At 54.5% G+C, this 13,163-nt stretch overlaps 2 protein-coding genes across 2 annotated transcripts; both read right to left on the bottom strand.

The window, feature by feature from the left end:
• Positions 1 to 3,134: 3,134 nt before the first annotated feature.
• LOC147414757 (protocadherin gamma-A2-like) lies at positions 3,135 to 10,009 on the bottom strand. The gene is made up of 7 exons (XM_086471220.1): positions 9,997 to 10,009; positions 9,787 to 9,893; positions 8,656 to 8,721; positions 7,862 to 8,022; positions 5,036 to 7,817; positions 3,391 to 3,462; positions 3,135 to 3,224 (listed from the first exon to the last, which is right to left on the bottom strand). The coding sequence occupies exons 1-7, from the start codon at positions 10,007 to 10,009 to the stop codon at positions 3,135 to 3,137; spliced, it is 3,291 nt and encodes a 1,096-aa protein (XP_086327346.1).
• Positions 10,010 to 10,255: 246 nt separating this feature from the next.
• On the bottom strand, positions 10,256 to 12,733 carry LOC104351504 (protocadherin gamma-B5). Its single transcript, XM_009957626.2, has one exon. It carries the CDS (start codon positions 12,731 to 12,733, stop codon positions 10,256 to 10,258), a length of 2,478 nt encoding a protein of 825 aa, XP_009955928.2.
• Positions 12,734 to 13,163: the final 430 nt, after the last annotated feature.

Below are 13,163 nucleotides of genomic sequence, written 5' to 3'. Positions count from 1 at the left end.
AGACGGGACCTTCCATGTGCGATCAGACACCCTGAGGTCTAGAAACATACAGAAATGAACAGATCAAGAGGAATAATATTTATTAGGCCAAACATATTGAGTAGAAGAAACTCAAATTGAATAGTACTGCATTAGGCACACAGTTGTGTTAACTATGACAAGGAAGGAAATTACCCTCTCTTCTTCTACAGCCTCACACACAGAACTCCCTTGTCATCTCTCCAATCCTACACAACTGGCAGGTTTGCTTCTGATCTTCTCAGAATTGACAAAAACGTATCATGAGATGATGACGCACCATGATCACACCAAGAAGTACAACAAGGTACATTTTTCTGCTCACCACTACTCAGAGGAAAAAAAAAAAAAAAAAAGGATTCTAAAGCACTTGAATGATAAACAGCCAAGCTAAAAGAAGAGCAGTCATCCAACAGAGAACGGGTCATCAAATTAATGGCTTAGGGGGAATTTCCTCCCCTCTTTTACCACACGCACTGCTCCACAGGGATGCCACTTCTGCTAAGGTTGTGTTTACTTCTGTTCTCCCCAACAAAAACAGAACACAGAGATACCCTCACATCTCCGGCCTTCTTTCACATCCTCTGTAGCAAGAGGCACTAACACATGATGCATTGCTAAACAAAGCTATGCTGGTAATTACAAGTAAACCTACATACAAAGCAAACCAAGAAAAGAAAAACAAACGCATTGAACAGGCAAGCAAGGCAAGGAAGCTTTGGAGGGAAAGTTTTGCCAGAGAAACTCACTAGGAAGTCTTCTTGGTCTTCACTGTGGGTGTCAAAAATCATCCCTGAGAGCACCTGGAAATCATTCATATCTCAAGCTGAAAGTGCAGACCTAATGTTTTACTCTGGACAACATAGTAAGGGATTCATTTGAAGCCATAGTCACCAACTCTCAGCAATTTTTTTCTACTCTGTGGCCTGCTCACCTCCCACAAACATGAAGCCATCAGTGTAAAGAGCTTATCATGAGCCTCTTTCTCAAGCTCAGTCTTCTGAGAAATTACAGCAGATTCTCTTTTACCTTCACTCCATTTTCCTCACACATCAAATTCTGCCTTACGTGGCTGAAGTAACTATTTGGTGCAAAACAGCACACACAGTTTCAAATGCAAAAATCACTGGCCAGAAATAGGGAAAATGAACTGCAACCTTCCAGAAAATGAAGGCCTGAAAGAAACTGTAATTACAACTATGAAGAAACTCTACATCACAATGTTACAGGGAGATACAGATGGGTAAAAGAGGTTTCACATAGGAATTACAAGTCATTCTACCCATGCATCATTGCTTCACAGGCACGTTTATTGTGCAAATACTTTATTGCTGGAGGACTGTCATTGCATTTCAGGACAGGGAAATCAGGATCAGAGCATGAATGGCACAGGCCTTGGCAATAGGCATGACATCAAACCATTGCTCAGTCAAAACCATATTGACCCACCTATTTTCCCTGTTCACAGATAGCCACTCTCCTTCCTTCCTCTTCATTCACAGCCTTTACTGGCACCACAGACAACATCCAGTATTTTGGCTATATGTCTACCACAGGCAAAAGAGCATGTCATCCAGTGACATTTTAAGGAAACAGGAGGTTATCAAACTCTTGTTGTGTTAGCTGAACACTTTCAAGCTATAGCTGGAAACTGCTTCCCCAGTCCATCATTATAAGAGATTTCTGAATGTTTTAGGGTTACCAGTCAGAGTGAGGCTCAGCTTTAGACCTGGTTAGCAAAGAAGGCAGGAAAAGGAAACCTAGAGAAGTGAAGGAATCATGGCTTAAGTTTTCAGATTATGTCAACTGTAATAGGTACACAAGAAGAGTATCTAGTTTGTAAAAATGTCCACAGGAGGCTCACACAGAAGTTCACACCAAAGACTACAGCCACAGTTCCTCAATGTCATTTTTTTGGTCAATAACAAAGGGAAAATACATGGAACTACAACTGTGGGTCTCATCAAACAACTAGGTCAAACTGAACTTTTATACCACCTTTCCATCTTTTAGACATTTCCAATTATCGCACAGCAAACTTTTTCACCTGCCCTGTCTCTGGACAGACACAATTCTTTACCCTGCCCAAACATTACGCAACACAAAGGCCACCTTTACAGAGAGACACCACTGAAAGAAAAGTTGCACACACAACTCCTCCCTACTGAGAACAAGGATCACAACACGGATGCATGCAAGGAGGTTCCTCTGCTCATCATACTACTTCAAAGAAACATAATACATTCTCAAGGGCACAACCAATACACAGCTCTGAGAAAGTCTCAGGCATCGAAGGATCAGCTTAAAGACACCATCATCCTTCTTCAGCACATGGGCAACTCGGAGGATTCATATCACTCAAATGTTAATGTGAAGTGTACACCTATGCTTGTCATGGTCCACTCAGTGGACTCGTGATGGTTTGTTTGCTGTGATCTCGAAGCACAAAATTAAGGCAACCCCACCAAAGGGGTTTGCTTCAATTAAACAGGGAAACTTTATTGTTTGCCCATAAAGTAGCATGCGATAGGTAAAGAGGGTGAAAGGAAAGTGAAAAGCAAAGTGAAAAGAGGAAAGAGATAGATAGCTACCACCGTGGGTCCAAGGTGTCCCTGTGATCCCAGGTCCAGGCAGTATCCCGCCAGTCCTAACGATCATTGTGATCCTTGGTGGGGAAAGCTTCCAAAGTTCAGTTGCCGAGGAGCCATCTTTTATGCCAAGCAACACACCTCGCTCCTCCTCTGTATCTCTGCCTCTTCTTGGCTCCATCAAAGCTGATCAGTCTTTCCTGACAGCAGTTATGTGGTCCACCTGGTCAGCTCAGGCTCGTCCCTGGTACCAGCAAATGGCACAACACTCTTTAGCCAAAACAGAGCCATCTTGCCTCTGCAAGGCTCCCTCTTTCAGCCTTTATCTCCCCTCACAAGGTTTCTAGAAGGGAGATGCATATACCAGCACTCTTATCCTTCTGCGGTTTTTTGCCAGATGAACAAGTTGTTCAGCTCTCATCCTTGCTCTGTCCGGGGCATAATGACCTCACAAGCCTGGCATTCCATGCTGGGGATTAGCAACTGCGTCTCAGGCAGGCCGTTGCAGATTCATGTCAAGATATTGGCCTAAGTTTCGGGGTACCTTGTTGTCCATATCCCTGATGACAAGGTTGAGACAAGGCTGTTCTTTGGACCAACTCTTACAATGCTCAATAACTGCCATTCACAGGAAACACCGTGCAACATGAAAGCAAACTGATGAACTCACCACTTGGCCAGTGGGCATTTTGAGCAGTGGCATATCCAAACCCATGACACTTTCAGACTCATTTTATCTAGTCCAGCAATGAAGCCTGGGAATTAACCTTGTCTCCACCAGTACCTCCTCACACACCACACCCCCAAGACACTTCTCAAACCCCTGACAGTTCACATCGTTGTCATTAATCTTTATCTTTGGCAGACAGACTCCACCCAAAGAGCAGTTGCACACACAACTTCTTACCATGGGTAATGTTTGACTTCTCAACATGTGTGTGGAACAAGCAAGAGCATATTTCTTTCACTCACCTTTTAAGGAAACATGTCTATGAAAGTCTTTCTCTTTACAGCTGTAAACATGACAATAATGTACTGGACAGTCAGATAAAATGTAACAGATATGATCTCTCCCACACATTATCTGAGACAACGGCCCACCTTCAGATCATTACAACGACCAAGACGTTAACTCCACGCAGAAATGAAGGGACAAGTACATACTCTTCTAGATTATGGCACTTAGTGTAGATACATAATTAAGGTGTTTACTAAGTAGTGCATGTGTAGTTTCCTCTCCTTGCAGCTCCCATTAAGGCATTTCTCACAAGTAAGCTGCAAGTTAAGCACTGATGAAGACATGCAAACACACACGAGGATCCTCCCAGGGCTCCCAATCACCCAATACAGCTGGAGCAACCTCTGCTTGGTCAAAAGTACTTGGGAAGCCAAAACTCACATTATATGGTACCACAGCTGGGCACTGAACAGGGAAAGGAGCAAATTGCATAATTTGCATCCTTCAAGAACCCATCACGCACAGCTCCCCCAACCCTTCACATCCTGCATGGTATTCTTTGACCCTCGTCATTTGCAAGCACTTCTCATCAAAGGGGCAGCTGACCAGACTGTTTCTCTATGAAATGCACCAACATCACACCATGGATTTCACATACTTACCTTTACATCTCTGTCGTAAGATGGAAGATACATTTGTCTGCTCACTACACTTCAAAGAAGAAACATGGCGGTTCTGGAAGTAAAATGACAGCACTCCTCCAGGAGAGGCTGGGTCAGTGAACATCTGCGAAGGGCCATTATCTCCTTCCTTACGTCTCCCCCTTCACTTTGAATCACTCCCCTCCAGACCTCGCATGGCTATTGCCATAGCAGATGTTTTCAAGTCAAGGCACATCCAGCTCCGTTTTAACTAAGTCAACATTAAAAGACGGGGAGTCAGCAAAACACATCTCCCAATTCCTCCAGTAGACCTTACACGCAGCCACCTACAGACTTTCTCAAATAGTCACCCCATTTGCCATTCTCTCTCATCTTCACAACAGGCAGAGAGATATCGTCAAGGGACCAGTCCTTGTGCAGCCCCATGCCTCCATCCCGTGCACAAACATCAAAGCACGGACAAAAGCAAAGACATTTTGCTGCTCACCATGTTATTGTGGGGAAACAGAAAGGCTGAGAAAGCTAGGTTATAGATGGGGGCATTAAAGTTCCTTTTAAAGACAATCTCATCTTACTCAGCTGTATGTGCTTCAAGAATGTATCTGGCCCTGCTAACAATGCAGACTTCCATTTCTTAATAATGCAACACATCCGTTCAGAAGATTGACAGGAAAACAGGAAATACACTGGTCAGGGGACAAAAAGAGAAATGACCTGGCTCATGATAAAGCCACAAAGCCCCACTCCAACGAAACACAGTCAGCAGCAGCCCCACACTTCTCCTGCCCCCACCCAAGTGTAACACTCACCGGGGCAGCGGCCGGGTCCGCGCGGCGGGCGCCGGCAGGGTCCTCCCCGAGCAGCGGCGCGGGCTCGTCGGGCGGCGGCCGGGCCGGCAGGGTGTCGCAGCAGCTGGCGCCCGACAAGCGGAGCTGGCTCTTGCGCGAGTCGGCGGTGAGCGACACCTCGTGCGAGTAGGAGTGCAGGAAGGCGCGGACGCCGTCGATGCCCACGAAGGTCGAGGCCGGCACGCCGCGCAGGGCGCCGCTGCCCGCCGCCAGCAGCTGCGAGCGGCGCCAGCGCCGCAGGCGCAGCGCCAGCAGCAGCAGCAGGAAGGCGACGAACAGGCAGGACACGGCCGCCACGGCCACCACCAGCCACCGCGTCAGCCCGCCGGCCGCCTCGCCCGGCGCCGCCGCCGCCGCCGCCGCGCTGCCCAGCTCCCACAGCAGCTCGGCCACGCTCTCGGCCAGCACCACCGTCAGCGTGGCCGTGGCCGACAGCGCCGGCCGCCCGTGGTCCTTCACCACCACCACCAGGCTCTGCCGCGACGCGTCGCGGGCCAGCGGCGACCGCGCCGTCCGCACCTCGCCGCTGTGCAGCCCCACGCGGAACAGCCCCGGCTCCGTCGCCTTGGCCAGCTCGTACGACAGCCACGCGTTCTGACCCGCGTCCGCGTCCACCGCCACCACCTTGGCCACCAGCGACCCGGGCTCCGCCGACCGCGGCGCCAGCTCCACGCCCGACCAGCCCCACACCGACCCCGACCGCGACCCCAACCCCGCGCTCGCCGACGACGATGACGACGCCGCCGGCGGGTACAGCACCTGCGGCGCGTTGTCGTTCTCGTCCACGATCACCAGCCGCACCGACACGTTGCTGCTCAGCGCCGGCGCGCCGCCGTCCTCCGCCCGCACCCACAGCCCCACCTCGCGCACCTCCTCGTAGTCGAACGAGCGCAGCGCGTACAGCGCGCCCGTCTCCGCCTGCACCGACACGTACGACGACAGCGGCGCGCCCCGCACAAGACCCTCCCCCAGCCGGTACCGCACGCGCGCGTTCGCCCCCCAGTCCGCGTCCGTCGCCCGCACCGTCAGCACCAGCGCGCCCGCCGCGTTGTTCTCGGCCAGCCGCGCGCTGTACCGCGCCTCCGCGAACACCGGCGCGTTGTCGTTCACGTCCAGCACGCGCAGCGCCAGCACCGCGCTGCTCCGCAGCGACGGCGAACCGCCGTCCGCCGCCCGCACCGTCACGTTGTACTCCCACACCTCCTCCCGGTCCAGCTCCCGCGCCGTCACCACGCGGTAGTAGTCCTCAAACGACTTCTCCAGCCGGAACGGCAGCCGCTCCGCGATGCTGCACCGCACCTCGCCGTTCGCCCCCGAGTCCCGGTCCTGCACGTGTAACAGGGCCACCACTGTCCCCGGCGGCGCGTCCTCCGAGATCGCGCTCAACGCCGACCTCACTGAAATCTCGGGGGCGTTGTCGTTGACGTCTGTCACCGTGATCGCGACTTTTGCCGTATCAGAAAGCTCTCCTCCATCCCGTGCCTGCACCTCCAGGTCATGTGTGGAGATCTCCTCAAAGTCCAAAACCTCCTTAAGGGATATTTCCCCTGTCTCAGAGTCCAGGTGAAAAAGTACCGACGCCCGGTCTGAAATTTTATGGAAATTGTATTTCACGTGCCCGTTCAGCCCCTCATCGACGTCGGTGGCCGTGACGGTGACAAGGGTGGAGCCCACGGGCACGTCCTCGGGCACACGCACCGGGTACTCCGCCTGCCTGAACACGGGCGCGTTGTCGTTCGCGTCCAGCACCGACACCCGCAGCCGCGCCGTGCCCGTCCGCGCCGGATCGCCGCCGTCGCTCGCCCTCAGCACCAGCTCGTGAAACGCCGCCTCCTCCCGGTCCAGCGCCTTCGCCAGCACCAGCTCGGGACGACGAGCGCCGCCGGGGCCCGCCTGCACGGCCAGCGAGAAGTGCTCGTCGCCGCTCAGCTCGTAGCTCTGCAGGGCGTTCGACCCCGAGTCCGGGTCTTGCGCATCCCGAAGGGGAACCCGTGAACCCGGCGCTGTCGTCTCGCTCATTCTCAGCTCCATTTCTGCCTCTCGGAAGCTGGGCGCGTTGTCGTTAATGTCCGTGATTTCCACTTCGATGCCATAAACCTGCATTTGCCCCTCCACTATCACCTCACACCGCAGCACGCATTTCTCCACCAGCCGGCACAGCTGCTCTCTGTCTATCCTCTCCGCCGTCACTAAATGTCCCGTCTTCCCCTGCAGGGCCAAATACTGCCTCCGACCTTCGGAGACAACGCGGACGCCGCGGTCGCGGAGCGCCGGCAGCTCCAGCCCCAGGTCCTTGGCCACGTCGCCCACGAACGAGCCCTTTGGCAGCTCCTCGGGCACCGAGTAGCGCAGCTGCCCACACGTCGCCTCCCACAACGCCACCAGGACGCACCACAGCAGGGCTCGCTCCCGCCGGACCCAGCGCCTCCCCGACGCGCTCATCGCCGCCGCGGCGCCGCCGGCACCGCAACACGGCCGGCACCTCCCCGCCGAACACCCACGATACGGCTCCGGCTCTCCGCTCTCGGCCGCTGCTGCCGGACCCTCCGCCTCGCTGCAGCACGGCTCCGCACCGCGGGGACGCTCGCAGACCGCCCGAAAGCCGAGAAAGATAGACAGACAGACAGATAGCGAGCGAGAGAGTGAGTGAGCCGGGCTGCAGCGGGCGGGGCTGCCTGCAGAGCTCCGGCCTTCCTCTCGCTCCTCCTCGGTCAACAGCGGCGCCCGCAGCCTCCTCCCGGCACTGCAGGCACCGAGCGCTGCCCACCGCTGCCCGCCCTGCCTTGCCCACGGGCAGCTCGCGGGGACGGCACCGCCGCCACCGACACACCGGTCCCCGGCCAGCGCTGATCGCCTGCCTTCGCTCTTCTCCAGCCCAGCTCTTCTTTGACGGTGTCATATGCTCCTGTCTTGTCAAAGGTGATCACAACCAGGAGGTTGGCAGAAGTCTACCGTGGACGTGTTTTTCTACTGCATGGCAAAAATGACTTGCTAAAGGCTATATATGTAAAGTAAAATACGTTTTCGCAATATGTCGTTCAGAACATTATTAGTCTTATCCCATTAAGTTCAAAAGCACAAACTCCAACACGAATTTTTGTAGCTGTCTTGCTTGAATATCTGCTACATAGATAGTAAAAGTAAAGATACCTCGAGATATAAAACGGGATAGGCAGACACACACCCCCGCCCCGCAGAGATGAAGAGATTACGGGGTCACTAACCCAATCTGCAGAAACTTTGCTTTAAATACTTCCGTTCATGTAGAACACTCTTCAATTTAACTACACCAAGACCACTGACTGCATTCAGACATTTTAAGGCTGAAAAATATGGGATCAACCCACCGAAACTGAGATACTAACGACCCCAACCACATACAGCTCCTGAGGAGAAGGCTGAAGAACGTGGGGGTCAATCTACAGAGAATCTCAGCCCCTTAAGCCCGTTCAGTTCCTGAGGAGATCTGCGTTGTCTCCTATGTCCATTCTGTAGCCCACACTAGAAAAATGGGGGGTGGGGGTGAGTAGGGGGTGATTGCAGCCATACGACAGCTTTGGTTTGCTCCAAATTTTCCTTACACGCCTATATTCCCGACAAACGTCTGTTTTCATGGTACTATTGAACTGGATGCGAGCAATGGAAAGCTGCATGAAGTCACCGAGACAATGGAGACATCGTTAAACTGTCGGAACACCTAAAGATGCAGCTCATACCAAGAAAGGAAATTTAACGGATTTTAACAGGCGATTTCACTTGATAATAGGCCACACAAATTTGGTTTGTATCGTTTATACACATTTACACTTAATTAATCCGACATATTGAACGACTGGTAAGAGGCTTTCATTTTCTCAGATGTCAAGGTGTAAAGGATTTCGACTTGTTAATAAAGTATTCATCTGATCCTTGAATCTTCATGTTGGTAGGACACCTTTTCCACAAAATACTGTAGGACACCAGAAGACATGTACAGCTGCACACCCTAAACTATAGGGACCATTTGTAAATGTCCAAATGGGCTTTCTTCAAGTGCCTGATTGCTGTCATTTGCAGTATTCCTTTCTCGTTTGAGATATGTTCTCCGAATGAGTAGAACCCTCCCTTTGTAAAGAGACAGACACAAAAAGAGGCTGAGAAACCGAATTCCTCGATTTACTATTTCCCTGCCGACGTCATCTACCAGGTCCAAGCACTCTTTGGGAAAAGAGTGCTTGATCCCTCGATCGAGGATAGGTAGATCGAAAAAAAAGACAGTTTGTGAAATGCAAAACACGATTTTTTTCCCCTTGAGATCTCATTCAACACCTTCACCTGTGTATGAAAGACAGATAGGAAACCTTAAGACAGAGGGAACTACCACTCACGATAGAAGGAAAAAAAAAAAAAAGGCGGTGGAGGGAACTGAACAGAGCAACTATACGTGGAATAATTAACCCGTCCCACCTCGGCTAGCATTTCTGCAGAAGCCTTACCCAAACCACAGAAGACAATACCCTCCTTCATCAGGAAAGAACAACGTGTAACTTCTCCTTTCAAGGAAACACACATTTCAGGAGAGAAGTTTCAACACCGTCCCGTTTTCCTGACTCTGTCATGCAGAATCAGCTGATCTCCTTCTACACAGTAAGGACCAGCCTTCACCGTTACTAACGAAGTAGTACTAATTTTAGTCAAGTTTTGAAGACAAAACTTCTCATATGAACCTGAACCTGCGATCGCCGATGAAACAAGAAGCCCCGAAGCTCGATGCCTGCTCTGAGGGGAAGGCGGTTACCCCGGTCCTTCCTTCGTTCCTTCGTGGACACACGGATGAGCACTGCCCGTCCACGCAACCCGGGGAAAACCAAAAGAAAGAGGACGGAGGTTCACAAGGGTAAAGGATCTCATTCGGCACAGCAAGGATACGCGGTCAGCGTTACTGACACACGCCATTTTCGACAGCACGTGTTTTGCAGTCATTTTTTTTCCTTGACGACGTCCAACATCAACAGAGCTCAGTACGTCTCAGAGGTTCACCACACCTGTACCATTTTATCCAGCACAAGTGGAATGGCAAATACCTCCCCTCTGACCCTACACGTTGTGACAGCTGATGATGCAGGGAGCGCCGGTTCGCACTAAGTGCTACCAAAAGAGCAGACAAACGAAGGCCAACAGCCCACTACCGCCAGCGATGGGTTAGGAAAGGCTCAGTGACACGGACTGCGCGGGCTTACAGACCTGCGGGGCGTCGGGGTCCGCCGGCGGCTCTCCCGCGTCGGCGCTGCCGCTCGGGCTCCGCTTCCCGCAGGCCTCCGCGCCGAGAAGCTCCTCCGCGGGCAGGCTGGGCAGCGGCGGCGGCAGCCAAGCGGCCTCGGCGGCGGCGCGGCCCGGCGCCACGCACAGGTTGTAGGAGTAGGGCAAGGTGCCCTCGCAGAAGTCGGCCGGGAAGGCGGCGCCGGCCACGGAGAAGCGCTGCGCGCCCAGGCAGCGCAGCACGGCGGGCGGCCCGGCCCGCCGCACCCGCGCCAGCACGGCCAGCGCCACGCTCAGCACGAACAGCGCCGACAGCAGCGCCAGCGCCAGCACCAGGTAGAACTGCAGCTCCGCCGGCGGCTCGGCGCCCGCCGCCCGCTCGCTCAGCGCCGGCAGCGCCTCCTGCAGGCTCTCGGCCAGCACCACGTGCAGCGTGGCCGTGGCCGACAGCGCCGGCTGCCCGTGGTCCTTCACCACGGCCACCAGCCGCTGCTTCGCCGCGTCCCTCTCCGACACGGCCCGCGCCGTCCGCACCTCGCCGCTGTGCAGCCCCACGCGGAACAGCGCCGGCTCCGCCGCCTGCACCAGCTCGTACGACAGCCACGCGTTGCGCCCCGCGTCCGCGTCCACCGCCACCACCTTGGCCACCAGGTACCCGGCCTCGGCCGAGCGCGGCACCACCTCGAATGACGAAGACGACGGCGATCCCCCCGCCGCTCCCGCCGCCGGCCACAGCACCCGCGGCGCGTTGTCGTTGCGGTCCAGCACGAAGACGCGCACCGTCGCCGTCGAGCTGCGCGCCGGCGCCCCGCCGTCCTGCGCCCGCACCGCCACCGCGAACTCGCGGCACTGCTCGTAGTCCAAGGAGCGCTGCGCGTACACCGCGCCGCTCCGCGCCTCCACCGACACGTACGCCGCCGCGCCCGCGCTGCCGCCCGCCAGCCAGTAGCTCACGCGCCCGTTGGCGCCCGCGTCCGCGTCCCGCGCCCGCACGCGCACCACCTCCGCGCCCGCCGCGTTGTTCTCCGGCACGTACGCGCTGTAGGCCGCCTCCTCGAATACCGGCGCGTTGTCGTTCACGTCCGACACCTCCAGCACCAGCGCCGCCACGCTGGACAGCGCCGGCGCGCCCCGGTCCCTGGCAGTGATGGTGATATTGTAAGCGGAGACGTTTTCTCTGTCCAGGGCACTGGCTATTATTAGTTTATAGGTGTTCTCTGATGACGGTTCTAGTCTGAAAGGCAAATCGCCGTCGATTTTGCAGTTTACTTCTCCGTTATCCCCTGAGTCTCTGTCACGGACATTGATCACAGCTACAACTGTGCTTGGGACCGAGTCTTCGGGTATCGGTTTCAAGATAGGCAAGAGAGAAAGGGCTGGCTCGTTGTCATTCACGTCTAGAATGTCTATGTGCACTTTGGCATGGGCGGTCAACCCGCCCCCGTCCTTGCCTTCAACACTTGCTTCGTAGTAGTTCCCCTCTTCATAATCTAAGGGGCCTGTAACCTTCATGTCCCCTGTCCTGGAGTCCAGAGCAAAGAGCTGGCGTGCATTATTTGCGATGTCACTGAAGGAGTAGGTAATTTCCGCGTTTGTACCTTCGTCGGCGTCAGTAGCTTTCACCTGAAATGCTAAGGAGCCCTCTGGCAGGTTTTCTAGCAGTCGAACCTTGTAGATCTCTTTGGTGAATACCGGCGGGTTGTCATTTGCGTCGGTCACATTAATCTTAATCTGTGCGGTCCCGGATCGGACTGGATCCCCGCCATCCACTGCCGTCAGTATCAAATGGTGATTTCTCTGTTTTTCTCGATCCAAACTCTTCTCCAGTACCAATTCCGCATGTTTCGTCCGATCAGGACTCTCCCTCACCACAAGGGAGAAGAACGGGTTGGGGGTAAGTTGGTAGTTTTTTAATGAGTTCGCCCCAACGTCGGGGTCTCTGCCACTGCCCAGTGGGAACCTGGCCCCAGGAGGCGTGGACTCGATTATTTCTATGGCAACAAATTCTCTGTCAAACTGCGGCGCGTTGTCATTGATATCCTGAATAGTAACGCTCACATGAAACATATTGAAAGGGTTTTCCACTACTGCCTCCAAACTGAGGACACAGGGTGACACGACCCCGCAGATGCCCTCTCGGTCTATCCTCTCGTTTACCCGCAGACTTCCATTACCTTCTCCGAGAGTGAAGTATTGCTTTTCGTCACCAGAAACTATCCGCAGCTTGCGTGCCGGCAGGTCGGCTGGGGTCAGCCCCAGGTCCCGCGCCAGCGGCCCCACCAGCGAGCCTCTGCCCAGCTCCTCGGGGATGGCGTAGCGGAGCCGCTCCGGCGCCGCCCGGCAGCACACCAGCAGCAGCACGGCCAACAGCGCGACCCGCCCGGCGACTGCCCGGCCCTGCGCTGCCGGTCGCACCTCCATTCTCTGCTTCGCTGAAGCGTATTCTGCAGATTATTTTAAACTAGGCTTTCCAAGCAGCTGAATCAGTACCCGAGAGAAATAAATACATGAAATCCCTGTTGCCGCTCGGAGGACGGGCTGAGTCGTGCAGTTCCTGCTCTTCTCTCCGCGCTGCTCTGTGCGGAACAGCACCGCGCGGGCGCCGAGGCCGGGGAGGAGTCGACGGCGGAGCCGTTTCTGCGCCTTGGCCAACAGTGACACCCTGAGTCCGTGTCCAAGAACAGCAGCTTCCGAGAGGAAGAGACAGCCCGACGGTCCTGCTACGCGCGTCCTTAAATCGCACGCACAGGCGGGTTGGAAAATACGGCTGCTGTCAGTAGCGCGGAACAGAAATACTGTATCTGTGCTGAAACGGTGCATCTAAGAATTCCCATTGTCAGAATTTCTTGCA

Source organism: Leptosomus discolor, chromosome 10 (assembly GCF_034619465.1).
Source record: "Leptosomus discolor isolate bLepDis1 chromosome 10, bLepDis1.hap2, whole genome shotgun sequence".
Lineage (NCBI taxonomy): Eukaryota > Metazoa > Chordata > Aves > Leptosomiformes > Leptosomidae > Leptosomus > Leptosomus discolor.
Note: the sequence above shows the minus strand (reverse complement) of the source record. Positions and strands in the feature narration are given on the sequence as shown.